The following is a 21,073-nucleotide window of genomic DNA, read 5'->3' on the forward strand; positions in this document are numbered from 1 at the left end:
AGTTTGATTTCCATGTATCTGGTATGTTGATTATGTTTCCCAATCTTGAAGAAGTGACCTTTTGTAGGAGATTTCCTATGTATCCCAGCAGCACACTCCCTGTTCATTACCAGAGCTATATGCTCTAGGGTTGCTCCCTATGTGGGCTGTGTGGGTCCTTCTGTTGTGGCAGGCTGGCTACAGTAAGTGGTTTTATAGGCTTGGCTGGTCCCTGGTCTGGTTGGTTGCCAGGCCTTGCCTTGTGTGGAAGCTGTGGGCTCCTGGTTGGCAGGGCTGGGTCGCAAGACAGCTGGATGTGAAACCCTGCAGGGGTCCGAGGCTAGTGCTGGCTCACTGGTGGGTGGAGTTGGGGTCTAGGAGATCCTGGAGATGTTGCTAACTGCCCCGTGAGTGAAGCCAGTTCCTGGGGCTATTGTTGACCCACTGACAAAGCTAATCCTGGGGTCTGCCCACAGTGCCCAGGGGTCCCAGAGCTGGTGTCAGACCACTGGTGGGTGGGGCTAGATCCTGACACAGCTGGCTGCAGGGCCCAGTGTGTCCTGAAGCTTGTATTGGCGTTCTAGTTGGGGGGGGGGAACAGGCTATGGGGCTGCCCTTGTCCTGGGCCTGGTGTCCACCTGCTGGTGGGTGAGCCTGGTCCTGAGTCTAGAGCAGGCTCTCTAGTGGGTGGGATTATGGATTCTGGGGCTGGTGCCCGCCTACTTAGGAGTCGAGCTGGGTCCCAGGGTCTCTGGCTGCAGAACCATGGGGGTCCTGGGTCTAGTGCCTGTGCACTGCTGTTCGGGGCCTGGCCCTGCATGCTCTGGTGGGCCGGGCCATAACCAGGGGCAGCCGTGGGCTCAGGGAGTCTTAAGGCAGCCTGTCTGCTAGTGGGTGAGGCTGTGTCCCTGCCCAATTATTTCCTTGCCCTGAGCTGTCCCAGTACTGGTGCCTGTAGGATGTTGGGCGGGCATGGGACTAGTCCTGGGGCTAATAGGCTAGAAAGAGGATTCCAGAATGGTACTTGCCAGTACTGGTGTCCACGAGGTAGAATGAGCTCCCCAAAATGTCTGCCGTCAGTGTCTGTGTCACCAGGGTGAACTCTGGTTGCCTCCTGCCTCTCCGGGGGACTCTCCAAGATCAGCAGGTGGGTCTGACCCAGGCTCCATTCAACTCACCGCTTCTGCCCTGCGTCCTGGAGCGTGTGAGATTCTGTGTGTGCCCTTTAAGAATGGAGTCTATTTTCCACAGCTCTCTGGTCTCCCGAAAGTGAGCCCCATTAGCCTTCAGCAAATGTTCTGGGCACTCATCTTCCCAACACAGGACTCCTGGGCTGGGCATCCTGATGTGGGGCACCTCACACCTTGGGGAGGACCCCTTCAATTGTAATTATTTTCCTATTGTGGATCACCCATCCAGGACGTATGGGTCTTGACTGTATTATGACTCTGCCACTCCTACCCATTTCGTATGGTTCCTTCTTTATATCTTTAGTTGTAGATCTTTTCATGTAGGTTCTGGTCTTTTTCATCTATGGTTGTTCTGCAAATAGTTATGATTTTGGTGTGAGAGAAGGTGAGCTCAATATCTTTATTCTGCCATCTTGGCCGGTCTCATTCTGTCATTACTTGTTTAATGGATTCTGTTCCTTTATTGATCTCTATGGAAGTCCTAAGCATTCTTTTTTTTTGAAGTTTTTCCTGTTACCTATAATTGTTAGTGTATGAATTCATTAGTTTACTCCGCGAGAGGTGAACATTACCTCTTACTGGCTTTTTTATTTGATTGTAAGTCCATCTTAAGCAGCAATGATTGTCTCATGAGAATTCTGCATATCCTGCTTTGTAGAATCCTCCTTGTCAAGATTATTTTGTTTTACCCTCCTAAGTCATAAACTTTTTTTAAAAGCTTTTAATTTTTTGTTGGAGTATAGCCGATTAACAATGTTGTGATAGTATCAGGTGCACAGCAAAGCGACTCAGCCGTACGTATACATGTATCCATTCTCCCACAGACTCCCCTCCCAGTCATAAACTTTTGAGGTGTTTGGTACACATGGAATTCATAGATGTTACACATCTAGAATTCATAGGAAACATGAATTAGTATCCTGAACCTGTATAGTAAAGGCTTAAGATTCCTCTTTCTGTATTTGATGTTTTATCCCATCCATATCCCTAAAGCATTTTAAGCACCTAAGATTCCTGTGTCTCTAGGTGATCCTTTTCCACCTATACTTCTGAAGCAATCTCCCTGCAGCATCTCTAAGACTCATGATAATACTATCTCCACTTAGTGGGTGGTATGGCCTTTCATGGCTTCCAAGGTTAGAGGAGGTGGTCAGCTCCAGTTTTCCAGGTGGGCTCCACTCCCTAACTGATTCCCCGACCTCTAGGGTCATTCAGCTTTAGTTCCTATTTACCTTTCGTGCTTTCTATATCCTCTTTTTTTTTCAGACTATCATTAGAAATGTCGCTTCCTTCCCTTAAATTTTCATTAGCATTTTTTGTTATTTTTTTCACTATTACTCTGTGTGTTAAATAGGAGGTGGAAATTACCCTGTCAGCCCAGTCTGCCTGATTGTTTAGAAGTCAGTGAGGGTTTTAAATCACCTCCTGCAGTAATTTGTTTACTAGTGGGTAAAACATTAGGTTAGAACCTAAAGGCCAGAATCAGGCATTCAAAATCAAGCATATATTCTGAGCTGGGAAGTGACAAATCTGTTTTCCTTCTCCTCTGTTTGAGAACTTGACATTTATATTCTCTATGGACATGATATATTGGTAAATAAGAATGTTACTTATTTGCATACTGTAACTTAGTAATCTTTTGAAATGATGCATTAGTGGTAATTAGTGGTATAAAAGCGTTAATACAGGTTACAAAATGGTCTGACATTCATTTGTTATGAAGGCACACTTTTTTTAAAGTATTAACTTAGAAGCATTATTTTCACTTGCATTTTAGGTCCACATCAGAAAGTAGTAGCCAAACAGATACTGTCAGGTAAGTAAATTAGAAAGAATTTCTTAAAATAAGTATGTGTTAAAAAATAAGATGAACAAATGGAATCAACAAGTAATTGCTAAGTATTAATTGAGCAGCAACAATTGATAAGGTACTACACACAAAAAAATTCCTCTTAGTATTTGCCAACTTAGTTAAGTAGTGAGTATTTGTCTAAATAAATCAATGTCTTCTTTTCTTCAGTTTGTTAATGTATGTTGGGAGTTTATTCTGGAGAAACAGAGGAATAAGTGATTGGTGAAATGTTTATGGTGCTAACTCATAAATGGGGAAGTTTACTTCTTTAATTGGAGACTCTAGAAATCCAATATGTATGCTCATGAACAACTGAATGAGGGCTTACCCTGGTCACATAGGAAAAATTTGCTGAAGAAAAAGATTGTAAAGGAATAACAATTCTGTGTGTTCCATAGCCTTTCAGGATTACCAAGTAGTTTTAATTAGGTCTCCTTCCATTTCCTGAAAGGTGGATATGTCTGTATAATAATACAATAATTGTTTAGTTTTCTACATCCAACAATTTTGGATGGTGTTATTCTACCTAGGTCTCTCCAAAGTACACTTAGCAGACACACCCAAATCTACAGAGTAAGCTGTCTAGGCTGCACAACAGGGTTGTTTAATTTCTTTTATTCCAGGAGAGGTCTTCCTCTTCCATTACAATGCCTGCTTTTCTTATCCTTTATCTCTCTTTTGACATTATGGTCTTCTCCTTTTACTGACACTTATGGAGTCATAAGTTACTCTCACCAAACTAAAAGAATTGATTTTCATTATTATGTCCTCTCAGTATCAGGGAGTTAACTTATGGTCCTGAAACACAGTTACTTTTTCCTCACCTTGGACGTATGTCTTATTATACTCTGTTATCGTAGAGGATAGCACTGTATAGCCAGCATGTAGCAGAGTTGTTGGTTTATGGTAAGTGCTCAATAAATATTTGTTGAATGAATGCATGATTACTTAATCTTTTCCACACACAGGCAACCAGACCAAAAAAAAATCCACAAACACAAAGGTACATAGACAAATACACACACACACACACACACACACACAATCTATGTATCTATAATGTTATAACTGCCCCCTTTTCTCCCTCTCTTATTATATTATCTCTCATCCTGAAACCTTGTCAACATAATTCATCTCTCCTAGGATATTAATTCACCTACATTGGGTAAGGGATGATAGAATTACCCATAGGTAAATGCACATTTCAACTAGAGTAGTATAATTTGGAATGTTAATCCACTGTTCTAGCCTTCAGGCTTGGTATATACCAGGGAAACATTTTTAGGATAATTTTATTCATTTATATTTAAAGAATGTCACTTGACTCTACTGCTATGTTTTACTAACATAACATCCACTATAGTTTTCAGGTCATTTATTTTTGGAATAATCTTTTTCTGGTAGAAAGTCAGTGGGAAAGACTGTTGAGGTCAAAGAATGCAGGGAGGTGGGATGAATCCCAGTATATGTTATATTAGTACCACTTTAGGTCTAATTAATTTTTTAAATACCTAAAATTCAATATTTTCATTCTTCTTCTAAACAACAGAAGGATATTAGATCACCTACACAACTCCCCCTCCATTTGTCAGTTATTATTATTACTATCATTTTATATTAAATGAATACTTACTAGGGCTTAACAACATATTTACCAATTGCTTTGGTCACCATTCATTCTTTTTTTTTAATGGTATTTAACCCTGGATTTTATTTTGTTTATTTATTTTAGATTTTTGGCCGCACTGCGTGGCTTGCGGGATCTTAGATCTCCATCCAGGGACTGTACCTGGGCCACAGCAGTGAAAACACTGAGTCCCGACCACTGGACTGCCAGGGAACTCCCACTATTCATTCCTGAGTCCGTTTTTTTTTTTTTTTCATTTTAATTTCAATTTCTTTCTTCCTGAAGTACAACGCTTTTAATTTTAGTTAGTTTCTGTGGTTATAAGCATTTGATGTTAAATGTCTGAACATGTCTTTTTCACACTCATCTTTGAAAGGCAACTTAGATGGTTACAGACTTGTGGTTGGGAGTCACTTTCCACAGCTCTTTTAAAGTATTGTGTTGCTGTAATGTGACATTTACTGGCATTGATGAGACCTCAGTTGACAGTCTGATTAACTTATTTATTCCCTTTCAATTAATGTGTTTACTCTAAGTGACTTCTAAGATTTCCTCTTTGTCCTGAACGTTTTGTTATTTTATTATGATATGTTCTGATAGAATTTGTTTTTATTTACGCTGCTCTGGATTCCATATAGTATTTAGATACCAGCATTCAGGTCATTAATTCTGGGAAAACAATCAGTCATTTCTTTAATTATCACCTCTTTTCCATTCTTTATCTTTTCTGCATCTGAAATGACTATATTTGGGAGAGTCTTCTCACTTTCTCCTCCATAGTTGTTAACCGGGCTGTTCATATGCTATGCTTTTTCATGTCTCTCTCTGCCACTGATTTCCTCTTATTAGTTTCCAAATCACTCCTTCTCTTAACAGCTATCCTTTTCTTGCCTTACTTCTGCCTGAATCTCTGTGGAGATTCTAAATGTTTCTATTAAAGGTTTTTTATATTATCCATCTATCTCAATATGTGAATTTTTTGTTCTGCTGTGCTGTGCCTGTGGGCACTTAACACACAGTTGTTTGTAATTTAGACTTGTAAGCTCATCCTCAGGGGCAATGATTGTTCTCATGGGAACTCTGCACACCCCGAGTTGTAGAGGCGTACTTTAGGAAGAGGGAAATGTTTCAGCTTTCCCTGTCTTGGGGCATGAATGTTTTAATATTTTCTATGCTTGCTAGTTCAAATTTGTGGGTAATGAAATTGAGGAATTGTGGTCCTGCCTCTATAGATGGTGGAGGTCTGGGGTCCTGCATCTCTAGGTGATCCTTTTCCATCCACATGGCTGAGACAATTTGCCTATTGCATTCCCAGTGGCCATACCTTTTGTTAACTCCGTTCAAGACTACCAGGCTTGGGCTTCACTCTAGCTTTCTAACATTTAAATATCTGTACCCTAAACTCCTACCAAGCTAGGGTTATTAAAATCATATCCCTTAGGGTACAAGTAATTCAGAGTCCCTTGTAGTCATTCAGATTTTGCTCCTGTTTTCTCTCTGAATTTCTAGTTTCTTCATTTTTTACTGACAGACAAAGAGCCTTTTCTGGCTGTCAGTCTCAGTTCGGTATTAAATTTTTGCGCTATTATCTTCAGCTTTTCTGCAGAGTAGAAACGGGAAACTTTCCTTGTGGAATAGAAAGGGGAACTTATTCTGTCAATTAAGTCTGATAGTTTGCCCAGAAGTAAATGTGAATGTTAATTTGCAAAATGTGGCAATTTACTTGTCAACAAATAAAAAGCTAACTTGTAGCTGGAAGGCCAAATTTAGGCAGAATCAAACTTATATACTGTGCTTAGAGGTGATAAAGAAACAAATGCATCTCTGCTGTCTTGATACGTTTCCCCACTGGAGGATTTAAATTTTGCACTATGTGTTGCACTTGGTGTTGGGTAAATAAGATTGCTACTTATTTTCCTGCCCCAGGTGTTAAAAGAGTTAGTTTTGGTATGAAATGGCTTGATCTTCATTCTTAAAGTAGGCAGGTTTCTTAGTATTAACTTTCAGACATTTTTATTTTTATTTAGATCAAGTTCGGAAAGTAGTGGCCAAACAAATACCAGCAGGTAAGTGACATAAGAAATGTTTCTTATAAGTATATGTTGAAAATAAGAATGAACAAAAGATTGTTTAATATTTTTTGAGCAGCCACAATTGATAAAGTACTACACTAAAAACAACTTATTAATATTTTCCATTCTGGGAATGAGTATTAATTAACTCAGTCTTTTCTTCAGTTTATTAAATTTTTATTGATTGCCTCCTCTTTTGATGCCTAGGGAAAAACTAGTTGTCTAATGAGAGACAAGATATTTATAATTATTTTGTGAAACTAACTCATAGAGCATTTTTGAATGTTTTATGATGAAATACAAAGGGAAATATTACTTTTTTGTTTAGATTATATTTATACTCACAAACTCAATATGAACAATTGAGTGAATTATTACCCCAATCAGGAGGAGTTTATCTAAGAGACAGTTATCATAAACACACTAAAATTCTACATTTTCCACATTCCCCATCTCAGTCCAACAGCCCTCAATTGTGTTAATAAGGGTTCTCTGAGTTTTCAGTTTCCCATGTGGCCTTATGATCCTTCTGAAGTCATCTAATATATACTGAATTGCTAATCTTCTTTTCTCCCTTGTAGAGTTTTAGTTTTCTTGTCCTGCCTGGCGTTTTTCCTTAAAGTGTCTTCTTTTAGTTACATTCAATCCACTGATATTCCAGAATATCCTTCATACCCACAGGTTAAGTTTTCAGGCTACACCGCACCACATTATATAGTTTCTGTCGTCCCTGATGAAGTCACCCCCTCCATTTGGGAGGCTATTGGCATTTCTCTATCCTTTATTCTGTTGTTTTTGTATGTTTCCTAACATAATTACCTTTTTATAGATATTATTTTCTCCAAACAAAGTATGAAGAAAAAAGCCGATTTTCTTTATTGCCTCCACTCTGTCACCATTACCAGGGGATTTGTGATATAGTGCTCAAACACTCTAATACTTCCAAACTTCTGCTTACCTAAATAAAGCATTACTTTGCTGATACACTCTGAAATTGCTTGAGGATAATGACCACGTGTATTTTGCGAACTAATTTGTAGTTAGCACCTAGCAGAGTAAATGCTCAATAAATACTTGCTTAGTGAATGAACATCACATCCATCTTGAACTTCATATACACACATAATTGACGTTATAACTACTCCAGTTGTCCCCTCACATTCTCTCTCATTATAGAGTATGTCATTTGCACAGTCATCCTCTTCTAGAAGTGGTGTTCAAGATTGAGGGATAGTCATCATCCGTGGGACAATATATATTGCATTTGAAGAGTGTAATCTGGAGTGTTAACCCATAAGTCTAGCTTGTGTTTAGCATGTACCAGAAAAAGCATTCTTGGATTATTATTTCTTTTAAATTTAATAAGCTAGGCAGACGTAGTTGCTCTGCTGTACTGTTATAGCCCCCATTATATGTTCCTTTTTTCCCTGTTTTAAAAATTTTGAAAGCCAGTGGGAGGTGTTGGTAGAACCAACTCCTTGGGTAAACACTACCACGACAAAAAAAATTTTAAAGCCAGAAATACGACAGGTTATGTATCCAGTAGACTCACAAATCTATATATATAAATCCCTTTATTGGTTTGGGGAGAACTAACTATATTAAATAGGGGAGTTTCATGGTCAGAATAGTAGGAAAAATCTAGTATAAGTTTTGAAGATACAAAATAGCAGAGGTAGGGAAAGGATAGGAGGGGTAAAATTATGCCACTCCTAGCACTGAATTCTCTCCCTAATCTTACTACCTATATTATCTTCTTTGTCAATTAAACTCAATTAGTTTGTCTTCAATGTATTCTTTTTCATTCTTTTGGTTGGGGGATCAGAAATAAGAAATCTGTGGATATAAAAATGGAAAAGAGGCTTTAGAATTTGATTTTGGCTTCTGGTAATAATGAGTATAAAAATAGAAATGTGGCAGATACTTCTTTATTACCACAATTTTGAAGGGAAAGAGGAAGAAACCGCCATAAAAATATGTCTTTGTCAGACTGTATTATATCATGATAAAAGCATTATTTCCTTATTTATTTAGTTCCAAGTCACAGAAAAGCAGTGAAACACTTAACAGTAGGCAAGTACATTAGGAAATATCTCTTAAAATAACTTGCTTTAAATTAAAATGAAATTTATAATCCACAACTAATTCCTAAATATTTATTGCTTAGATGAATTCATAAAGTACTGCACCAAAAATAATGTTTTAATCTTTACTAATCTTGTTATTAATGAGTATTTAAATCAGTTTTTAAAGACTTTTAGTCTTTTTTCCTCAGTTTAGTAAAATTCTCTTAAGTTTGTTGGGAACTTGCTCTTGTGGACAGAATGGAATTAGAGTTGACTCTAATAAGATATATGATATGTAAATTAGTCTTTTAAATGAATTCATAATCAAGCCACTTTATCCAGTAGGCACTGTAGCCAAAATGCTTAAGGCCTATGAGTTTCCAAGTGCCCAAACCAAAACACTGTTTACCATATGAAACAATTTAAAAATGACTGGCTCCAAGATATGGAAAAAGTAAAATTGATATGTATTTAAATTTCTAAAAACATACAAAGATTTGACTTGTTATATTCAAGAACATTTCATTGCATGTGAAAAAAATATTAGATTTTCTCATTTGCAAGTACTTCTGATTAAATACGATGGTTTCCCAAAAATCACAATTGATAGTAAATAAGTTACTCACAGCTAAATAATTTCACAAGCAAAATTGTAAAAATTCTTCTAGAATTCTTTTTCTTTTTCCATATGAATTTTTCACTTGGCAGTATGCCAACTGTATGTTTTGCAGTGGAAGGTAATTTATTTGTTACACCTAAGTACCTAAGCACATGTGTCTTTGTTCTCTTCCACAGTAACTAATAATTCCTTCAGAAGGCAATGGATATTACTGGGGATCTCACTGAGAAATGAAAATGCAGCCTTTTCTCCCCTGGTCACAACTGAAGGAAGCAATAAACCAAGATGGACCAATCTGCAGGAGCGTCTGTTTTTATTTCCTTCTCCACCCCTGAGGCGCAGGTTTGCCATTTCAGGGCCCTTGACTGCAGATAGTCAGTCACAACTCCCACTGACTCCCTGAGCTCTTCTCCACAGCTCTCTCCACCACCCACTCGGATTTACTGCCTGGGGCCCCAGATGCTGGGGATCTGCATCAACTGCTCTCACTCAGGAAAGGGTCTGGGCACGGACTGTGTTCCTTCTCCGGGTCCTTCTCACTGGACTTGGCTGGCTGCATGCAGATCTCAGTTAATGCAGTCATTTGACCACCTCACCCTCCCCACAACCACAGAACCAGGGCTTCTCAGGGAAGCTGTGCTCCTTCTGAGGACTGTGCTTTACCTTCCAGGCCTCTCCCTCTGTTTACCACCTTTCTCTTGCCCCTCGGCTGGGTGACCTGCAGGGTGAATCCCAGAAGGCAGAAGGACCCAGAGAGCTTGGGCTTGGGTCTCAGGGGCAAAGATTAATCCCTTATCAGAGTTTGGTATGAAGATTGATAAATCGAGTTGGGAAAAATATCTCTCATTTTCCATTTTCTCAAAGAGTGTATAAAATTGCTCAGTTTTTCAATTAAATATTTGGCCAAATTCATCAATGAAGCTAGAGTTTTCTTTGTCGGAAGATTTTAAATTATGGATTCAATTTCTTTAACAGATAAAGAACTATTTAGATTTTCCATTCTTGTGATATTTTTTCACAAGTTGTATTTTTAAAGGGGTTTATTTCATTTAGTTTTAATTAATTTGGTAGTGTATATATGTCCATGCCATACTCTCACTTCGTCCCAGCATACACTTCCCCCTCCCCATGTCCTCAAGTCCATTCTCTACGTCTGTGTCTTTATTCCTGTCCTGCCCCTGGTTCTTCAGAACCTTTTTTTTTTTTTTAGATTCCATATATATGTATGGTATTTGCTTTTCTCTTTCTGACTGACTTCACTCTGTATGACAGTCTCTAGGTCCATCCACCTCTCTACAAATAACTCAATTTCGTTTCTTTTTATGGCCAGTGTTTTTTAAATTGGAGTGTTAAAATGATTTACATTTAATATAATTTCTGATACTGTTGGTTTTAAAAAGTCTGTCATTTTGTTACATGTTCTCTATTTGTCCCACATTTCTTTGTTCTTTTGGGGTTTTTTTTCCCCCTCTGTTTTTCTTTTAGGTTAATTGAGCAATAAACTACTTTTTCTTTTCTATGGTTTTTAGCTGTCCTTTTTTATATTAACCATTTTTGGTAGCTCTTCCAGAGGTTACAATGTGTATCCTTAATTCATCACAGTCTACCTTGAATTAGTATTTTCCTACTTAACAAACAACAAAAGAACTTTACAACAGCATGGTTCCTGTTACCTCCTCCTGCCCTTGGTGCTACTACATTTAATTCTACATATTTTATAAATTCCATGTATACATTGCTGGGTTTTTTTCACCTGAAGCAGTCAATAGTGTTTTCAAAATTTTTATATGGCTTTTTATATTTACCCACATGTTTACCCTTTCTGTTGCTCTTCATTTCTTCTTATAATCTGTGCTTTCATATGGGATCACTTCCCTCAGCTTGGATAACCTTCTCTAGTATTGCAGTGTGCTTCTGATGGTGACAATTTCTTTCATCTTTTTTTTTTCTGCTTGAAAAGTTTTTTTATTTTCTTTTCAGTGAGATACAATTATTGCACACAGAATTCTAAATTGCCATTTTTTCCCTTTCAGCAGTATTTAATCTCTTATCTTCTGGGTTTCATTATTTTTGATGAGAATTCAGTTATTATTCTTTTTGGTATACTGGATTGTAATGTGTCTCCTCACACACCCAGGCACTCCTAAGATATTTTTCCATGTCTTTGGTTTTTGGAAGTTTGATCGTGATATGCTTAAGGTGTTTTTCTTTGAATTTACCCTAACTTATATTCAAGTAACTTCTTGGATCTATTACTTAATGTCTTTCAGCAATTTTGGAAAATTCTCAGCCATTAAGTATGTCTTCATATCTTTCTTTTGACCCATTCTCTGTTTTCCCTTAGGGAACTCCAGTTACACATTTTCCTTATTAGATACTGTCTCATAATTCTTTGAAGTTCTGTTTTGTTTTTTAAATGATTTTTCCTATTTTAATTCAGTTTGGATAATTTCTGATGCCCTATCTCAAGCTCACTGATTCCTTCTGCTGTGTCCAATCTTCTGTAACCTCATCCAATGATTTTTTTAAGTCTTAGAATTTCCATTTGGTTCTTCTTTTAGTTTCCCTTCTTCTGTTGAAATTATTGATTTTAAATCCTTTTTGTCTATTTTGTTCTTCGCATGCTGTAACATGTTTATAACAGTTATTTTAAAGTTCTGATCTACCAAATCAAATACTCCCATTTTAATGTGCTTGATACATGCCCTTGGATATGTGTTGTTTGGTATGTGTTTTTATCATGATAATGTCCTATATATTTGATGCATTCTTTTTTACTATTTTCTATCAATACTAATGTTTGTAATATTTAATTCACGTGGGTATATACATATTAACATAAAATGCATTATTTATAATATTTATAAATATATATTTATAAAATATTTCATTCAAACTGCTACACAGTATTTCATATTGTACATCTATTAGAATTTTTCTCCATTTTCTTTAGTGATTAATAAGTAAGTTGCTTACAGCTCCCACTATCACAGATGATACTGCTGACAGCCTTGTACATGTTCCTGATAGTTCTTTGCAAGAGTTTCTCTGGAGTATTTTTTATGTACAGATGGATGTATGTTGGCTAATTATTCTGTCATGTGATCACCACTACATCCAATAAATAGCATGTTTCCATCACTCCACAGAAATTCCCTTGTTTTTGTTTGCAGTCAGTCCTTCCTCCACCTTTAGTCCCAAGGCAACCAATGATCTCTTTCTGTCAATATAGTCTTGCCTTTCACAGTATTTCATATACATGACATCATGTATATGAGGGCTTTAAGCTGTCTGCAGATCCATAGCTTTCAGAGTTCCCTTCTCCTTTAATTTCCAGTTTCTTTGACAGCCCCAAGTTTTGACCTTTGGGTTTTTTTTGTTTGTTTTTTGTGGTATGCGGGCCTCTCACTGTTGTGGCCTCTCCTGTTGCGGAGCACAGGCTCCAGACGCGCAGGCTCAACGGCCATGGCTCACGGGCCCAGCCGCTCTGCGGCATGTGGGATCCTCCCGGACCGGGGCACGAACCCGCGTCCCCTGCATCGGCAGGCGGACTCTCAACCACTGCGCCACCAGGGAAGCCCAAGTTTTGGCCTTTGAAACCTCAAGCCAGAAAGCTCCTACTTTCTGCCGCCTGAGCCTGTGTGAAGGCTGGGGAGTAAATTGAGTCAAAAGTGCAGAGCACTCACACATCCCACCAAGAGCAGTTCTGCCCTTTTTAAGAGTAGACCACCATCTTTCTTCTTTTTTGTTTGCCTTTTTTTGTTTTGTTTTGTTTTTTGAGGCAAGGAATATGACTTTATTCGGAAAGCCCACAGACTGAGAAGATGGCAGACTAAAGTCTTAAAATAACCATCTTCAACCCCTATCCTTCTGTTTGCTTTTTTTGCCAGGCTTCCTGGGGTCTTTTGCATACAGACCTAGTTTAGTGGTCAGCCAGGGATTTAGATGAGTTTATTCTCAAATTTTGGATCTCAGCCTTTCTCTTGCTTCCAGAATTTCCTGCTTTATATTTTCTTTTTTTAAAATAAAAATTGTATATATTTAAGATATACAACATGATGATTTGATATACATATACACTTGACTATTACTGCAGTCAAGCTAACTAACATATCCATCTCCTCACATAGGTACCAATCTTTTTTGGGTGGTGAGAGCACCTGAAATCTAGTCTCTAAGCAAATTTCCAGTCTTTATTATAGAATTACTAACTTTGGTCATCATGTTGTATATTAGATTTCTAGATTTACTCCTCCAGCATAACTGCAACTTTGTACCTCTTGACCAACATTTCCCCATTTCCCACACCCTCCAACCCTGGTAACCACCAGTCTACTTTCTGCTTCTATATATTTTAGGTTTCACATATAAGTGAGATTATACAGTATTTATCTTTCTGTGTCTTATCTCACTGAGCAAATGTCCTCTAGGTTCATCCATGTTGTCACAAATAACAGGATTTCCATGTTTTTCATGGCTGAGTAATTCTATCACATTTTCTTTATCCATTCATCCTTTATGGACACAGGTTGTTTCCATATCTTGGCTATTGTGAACAATGCTGCAAAGAACATGGGTGTGCAGATATGTCTTTGAGATACTGGTTTCATTTACTTCTGATATATGCCCAGAGGTAGGATTGCTGGATCATATAGTGTTCTATTTTTAATTCTGAGGAACTGCCATATTGTTTTCCATAATGGCTGTACCAGTTTATATTCTCTCCCACAGTGTACCACAGTTCCAATGTCTCCACACACATACTGGATGATACTTGTTCTCTTTATCTTTTCAGTAATAGCCAACAAATTGGGTATACAGAAGGACCATACCTCATCATAATAAAGCCATATATGACAAGACTACAGCTAATATACTCAACAGTGAAAGGTTGAAAGTTTTCCTCTGTGATCAGGAACAAGACAAAGGTGTCCACTCTCACCACTCTTAAGTACTGGAAGTCCTAGCTAGAACAATCAGGAAATATGAAGTAATAAAAGGCATCCAAATCGGAAAGGAAGAAGTAAAATTGTCTTTATTTGTAGATATGCCCTTATACAAGAAAATTCTAAAGACTCAACCAAAGAACTGATCAACAAATCCAACAAAGTTGCAAGATATAAAATCAACATACAGAAATCAGTTGCATTTCTACATACTAAAAATGACATAGCTGAGAAAAAAGTAAACAATCTCATTCACAATGCATTAAAACAATAAAATAATTAGGAATAAATTTACTAAGGGAAGTGAAAGATCTGCACAAAGAAAACTGTAAGACTTTGATGAAAGCAATTGAAGAAGACATGAATAAATGGAAAGATATCCCATGTCTATGGATTGGAAGAATTAACATTGTTAAAATGTCCATACTACCCAAAGCTATCTATAGATTCAATGCAATCTCTATCAAAATTCCAATGGCATTTTTCATAGGAACAGAAAAAAACTAAAATTTGTATGGAACCACAAAAGACCACAAGTAACCAAAGCAATCCCTAGAAAGAAGAACAAAGCTGGAGATATCACACTTCCTGATTTCAAGCTATATGACAAAGCTATAGTAATCAAACAGTGTAGTACAGGCATAAGAGTAGACACAGACCAATGGAACAGATCTAGAGCTCAGAAATAAATCTTTGTACATATGGTCCACTAATATTTGACAAAGGAGCCAAGAATACTCAATAGGGAAAGAATAGTCTTTTCAATCAATGGTTTTGGGAAAACTGGATAACCATATGCAGAACAATGAAATTGGTCTCTTGTCTTATACCACTCATAAAAATTAACATGAAATGGATTAAAGGATTAAATATAAGACCTAAAACTATAAACCTCCCAGGAGAAAACATAGGGGAAAATCTCCTTGACATTGGTCTTGGCAACAATTTTTTGGTTATGACACAAAAATAAGTGGGACTGCATCAAACTAAAAAGCTTCTGTACAGCAAAAGAAACAATCAATGAAATAAAAAGATAACTTAGGGAATGGGAGGAAATGTTAGCAAATCATATACCTGATTAAGGGGTTAATATTCAAAATGTATAAAGAATTCAAACAACTCAAAAACAAAATATAATATTTTAAAAATATTATAAGATGGCAGAGTAGAAAGACCCTGAGTTCTTTCACCTCCTCTCATGAGCACACCAAAATCACAACTATCTGCAGAATAACCATCGATGAAAAAGACCAGGACCTACCGGAAAAGATCTTCTACAACTAAAGACATGAAGAATGAACCACAACAAGACAGGTAGAAGGGGTGGACTCATGATATAGTCAAGTCCCGTACCCCCGGGTGGGTGACTCACAAACTGGAGAACAATTATATTGCAGAGTTTCTCCCACAGGAATGAGAGTTCTGAGCCCAACTTCAGGCTTGCTAGCCCAGGGGTCCAGCATCAGGAAGATGAGCCCCCAGAGCATTTAGCTTTGAAAGCCAGCAGGGATTAATTTTGGGAGTCTCACAGGACTTCACTCTCTATTTAAGGCTGCAAACTTGTTAAATTTTATAATCGTTGGCTTCTCCAAGTGAAACTCAGAAATACTTAAAAAATAGCTATAATGTCTGCCTTAAGAGAGATGGTGTTTATTCCAGTTTGCCTTTTTATGGTGAAATAAAATCCTTTACCAATGAACTAATGTTTCCCATAATAAATTTTTTAAAAAAGGGACTTCCCTGGTGGTGCAGTAGTTAAGAATCTGCTTGCCAATGCAGGGGACATGGGTTCGAGTCCTGGTCTGGGAAGATCCCACATGCCGCAGAGCAGCTAAGCCCGTGTGCTACAACTACTGAGCCCACATGCCACAACTACTGATGCCTACATGCCTAAGAGCCCGTGATCCGTAACAAGAGAAGCCACTGTTGTGAGAGCCTGCACACCGCAACGAAGAGTGACCCCTGCTCTCTGCAACTAGAGAAAGCCCACATGCAACAATGAAGACCCAACGCAGCCAAAAATAAATAAATAGATAAATAAATAAATTTATTTTTTTAAAAAAAGCCTTAAAAGTCTCACACAAAATCTTTTGTGCACCAGGACCTAGGGCAAAAGAAGTAATTTGATAGAAGCCTGGGCCAAACCTACCTGCTGGTCTTGGAGAGTCTCCTAGAGAGGAAGCGGGCAGCTGCAGCTCATCCTGGGGACATAGACACGGGAGGCAGCCATTCTCAGGGGCTCCTTCTACCGCATGGATGCTGGTGCTGGCAGGTGCCATTGTTGAATCCTCCCTCTACCTCATTAATGCCAAGATCTGGCCCACCCAACAGCCTGTAGACACCAGTGCTGGGATCCCTCAGGCCAAGCAACTAATTGGGGGAGGGAGCATAGCTCTACCCATCAGCAGACAGGCTGCCTTAAGATCTCCTGAGCCCACAGCTCCCTCTAGACACAGCCCTTCCTACCAGAGGGCCCTGGACACAGCTCCACGAACCAGTGGGCAGGTACCAGTCCCAGAAACCCCTGGACCCTGGTCCCGCCCTGCAGGGAACCTGTTCTAGCCTTTGGACCAGCCTCACCCACCAGAGGGCAGATACTAGATGCAAGAAAACCACAGTCCCACAGACGGGGGATCCAGCCCTCCAAAAGCAGGCCAGACCCTGCCCTGGGACTAGCTGGGCCCCAGCCCTGCCCACTAGCAGGCCAACACAAGCTTCAGGACACTCCAGACCCCACACTGAACTGTGTCAGGAACAACACCCCCGACCCCACCCCAAGGAATCTGACACTAGCTCTGGGATCCCTGGGCCCTGCAACCAGACTCCAGGATCTGGCTCTACCTGCCAGTAGACTGGCACTAACTACAGGACCTGGCTTCACCCACCAGTGAGCCAGCACTAGCCCTGGGGCCCTCTGTGGTTCTGCAGTCAGCTGCCTTGTGACCTGTCCACACCAACCAGCAGCTAACAGCCTCTGCACAAGGCAGGGCCTGACAACCAACTGGACCAGGGGCCAACAAAGCCAAACAGACCACCCACATAATCAGCCTGCCACAACAGAAGGACCCACGCAGCCCACATAGGGGAGAGCCCCTAGAGCTTGGGTGACGAGAAGGAAGTGTGCTTCTGGGACAAAGAGGACATCTCCTCAGAAGGCCATTTCTCCAAGGTCAGGAAGTGTACACTCTCCCAAGACTGAACCAGGAAGAAATAGAAAATATGAACAGATCAATTGCCAGTAATAAAATTGAATCTGTAATTTAAAAACTCCCAACAAACAAAATTCCAGGACCAGTTGGTTTCACAGGTGAATTCTGCCAAATATTTAGAGAAGAGTTAACACCTACCTTTCTGAAACTATTCCAAAAAATTACAGAGGAAGGAACAGTCCCAAACTCATTCTTTGAGGCTTCCATCACCCTGATACCAAACCAGACAATGATATCACAAAAAAGAAAATTATAGGTCAATATCACTGATGAAGATAGATTCAGAAATTCTCAACAAAATATTAGCAAACCAAATCCAACAATATATTAAAAGAATCATACACTGTGATCAAGTGGGATTTATCCCAGTGCAGTGATGCAAGGATTTTTCAATATTCGCAATTCAATCAATGTGATACACCACATTATTAAATCAAAGAATAAAAACTGTATGATCATTACAAGAGATGCAGAATAAGCTTTTGACAAAATGCAACATTCATTTACAATAAAAACTCTCCAAAAAGCATAGAGGGAACATACCTCAACATAATAAAGGTCATTTATGACAAACCCACAGCTAACAACATACTCACTGTGAAAAGCTGAAAGCATTTCCTCTAAGATCAGGAACAAAACAAGGATGCCCACTCTTGCCACTTTTATTCAATGTGGTATTGGAAGTTTTAGCCACAGCAATCAGAAGAGAAAAAGAAATAAAAGGAATCCAAATTGGAAAGGAAGAGGTAAAACTGTCACTGTTTGTGGATGACATGATACTATACATAGAAAACCCAGAAAACACCACCAGAAAACCACTATAGCTCATCAATGAATTAAGTAAAGTTGCAGGATATAAAATTAATATACAGAAATCTGTTGCATTTCTGTATACCAACAATGATCTATCATAAAGAGAAATTAAGGAAACAATCCCATTTACCATTGCATCAAAAAGAATAAAATACCTAGAAGAAATCTACCTAAGGATGTAAAAGACCTGTACTCAGAAAACTATAAGACACTGATGAAAGAAACTGAAGACAACACAAACATATGGAAAGATACACTATGTTCATGGATTGGAAGAATTAATGCTGTTAAAATGACCATACTATCAATGACTATCAAAACACCAATGGTATTTTTCACAGAACTAGAACAAATAATTTAAAAATTTGTAGGGAAACACCCAAGACCCCAGCAGCCAAAGTAATCTTGAGAACAAAGAACAGAGCTGCAAGAATCTGGCTCCCTGACTTCACACTATATTACAAAGCTACAGTAATCAAAACAGTATGGTACTGGCACAAAAACGGAAATATAGTTCAATGGAACAGGATAGAAAGCCCAGAAATAAACTCACACAACTATGGTCAATTAATCTACAACAAATGAGGCAAGAATATACAATGGAGAAAAGACAATAAGCGGTGCTGGGAAAACTAGACAGCTACATGTAAAAGAATGAAATTAGAACATTCTCTACACCATATACTACAAAAAAAAAAAAAAAGCAACCCTCAAAGTGGAGTAAAGATCTAAATATAAGAACAGAAACCATAAAACTCCTAGAGAAAAACATAGGCAGATCACTCTTGACATCAATCATAGCAATATTTTTTGGGGTCTGTCTCCTTAAGCAAAGGAAATAAAAGCAAAAAGAAACAAATGGGACCTAATTAAACTTAAATCTTTTGCACGGCAAAGGAAACCATCAACAAAATGAAAAGACAGCCTACTGAATGGGAGAAAATATTTGCAAATGATATGACTAATAAGGGGTTAATATCCAAAATATACAAACAGCTCATACAACTCAATATCAAAAACAAACAACTCAACTAAAAAATTGGCCAAAGACCTGAAGAGACATTTTTCAGAAGACATCCAAATGGCCAACAGCTATATGAAAAGATGCTTAACATAGCTAATCATCAGCGAATGCAAATTAGGGAACGCAAACTGAAGCTAAAGTGAGACTTCACACCTGTTAGATTGGCTATTATCAAAAAGAGAAGAGATAAGTGTTGGCACAGATGTGGAGAAAAGGAAACACTTGCGCACTGTTGGTTAGAATGTAAATTGGTACAGCCACTATGGAAAATGGTATTAAGTTTCTTCAGAATATTAAAAATAGAACTACCATATGATCCATCCGTCTACCTCTGGGTATATACCCATATAAAAGGGAAACAGGATCTGGAAAAAATATCTGCCCTCCCATGTTCATTGCAGCATTATTCACAATAGGCAAGATATGGAAACAAATTGTGTCAATCAATGGATGAATGGATAAAGAAGATGTGATTGAATGAATGTATACCACCCGCCCCCCACACCTTCAGGGAGGGGAGAGGAGCTGAAGATTGAGTTGAATCACCAGTGACCAATGATTTAATCAATTATGCTTATGTAATGAAGCCTCCATAATAACCCAAAAGGATGGGGTTCAGAGAGCTTCTGGGTTGGTGAACACCAGATACAATGGAGATACAATGAGAGTGGTGCACTTGGAGAAGGCAAGATGGCTTTTGACTTTTTCCCATACCTTGCCCTATTCATCTTTTCTAGCTGGCTGTTCCTGAGTTAAGTCCTTTCATAATAAATAGGTAATCTAATAAGTAATGTGTTATCTCTGAGTTCTGTGAGCCACTGTAGCAAACTCAAGGAGGGCATCGTGGGAACCTGCAGTTGACAGCTGGTTTGTCAGAAGCACAGGTGACAACGTGGATTTGGGATTGGTATCTGAAGTGTGAGGGGAGGGGGCAGTCTTTTGGGATTGAACCCTTCATCTGTGGGGTCTGGCACTATCTCCACATAAACAGTGTTAGAATTGAGTTGAATAGTAGCACACGCAGCGGGTGTCAGAGAATTGCTTGCTGGTGTGGGTAAACTTCCCCCCTTCCCACATTGGAAATGGGTGCAGAAGCTTAGGTATCCAATTTTGTTTTAAAATGAAACCACCAAACGTATATGTAAATACACTAACCAGTTTTTAAGGAAGAGGAGAAAATTATTGTCAATCCATTTTCCTTAATTTCAGTGACGAAGAATTTATCTTGGAGCTTGGCACATTTGTAATATTCACTCTGAGGAGGACTGCGTTCTTTTCAATTGGCAAAGACTGCCGTGATAATTTCTTAAATGTAATAAGTATTGTAGAAGGATTTGCTTATTGTTTTCAGATCGCTGGAGATCTAGTAAGATTTATAACTTCATAATATCCAAGATCTTGTCTTCTTTTCAAAAGTTCAAGCAAGGGCTTCAATGGGCTTTTGGGATGCTTATGAGCAGGCTGGAAAAAGGATCAGGATCCTTTCTATTCTGTTTTCGGCTGGTCTCTCTAACCCCAGAAATGCTTTCTGTAAGAATCTGTCCAAGTATATATTTAAAAGATGAAAGTCTAAGGTAGGCTTTTTGAATCTTGGCCTGTTACATTTCTACCAGTTTTCTAATTATTTCTCTCTGTAATTAAACAGTGACAGAAAATTCTGCTTATAGGATCTGAGT

General features: G+C 38.5%; 1 protein-coding gene across 15 annotated transcripts in view; it reads left to right on the forward strand.

Annotated features, from left to right (window-relative positions):
• ADAM32 (ADAM metallopeptidase domain 32) overlaps positions 1 to 12,304 on the forward strand; it is a 168,701-nt gene extending 156,397 nt beyond the window's left edge. For 5 of the 15 annotated variants that reach the window (XR_012328977.1, XR_012328979.1, XR_012328981.1 and 2 more), the window contains 4 exons: positions 2,947 to 2,985; positions 6,676 to 6,714; positions 8,755 to 8,793; positions 9,582 to 9,703. Coding sequence is in view for 9 of the 15 variants with exons in the window: in XM_073798636.1 (XP_073654737.1) it covers positions 2,947 to 2,985; positions 6,676 to 6,714; positions 8,755 to 8,793; positions 9,582 to 9,588 (124 nt within the window). In the remaining 6 variants the exon portion in view is untranslated. Of the gene's footprint in view, positions 1 to 2,946; positions 2,986 to 6,675; positions 6,715 to 8,754; positions 8,794 to 9,581 lie in introns of all 15 variants that reach the window. The other 10 variants (XR_012328976.1, XR_012328978.1, XR_012328980.1 and 7 more) reach the window with 3 other exon arrangements.
• The last annotated feature ends 8,769 nt before the right edge of the window (positions 12,305 to 21,073 follow it).

Source organism: Tursiops truncatus, chromosome 21 (genome assembly GCF_011762595.2).
Source record: "Tursiops truncatus isolate mTurTru1 chromosome 21, mTurTru1.mat.Y, whole genome shotgun sequence".
NCBI classification, from domain to species: Eukaryota; Metazoa; Chordata; class Mammalia; order Artiodactyla; family Delphinidae; genus Tursiops; species Tursiops truncatus.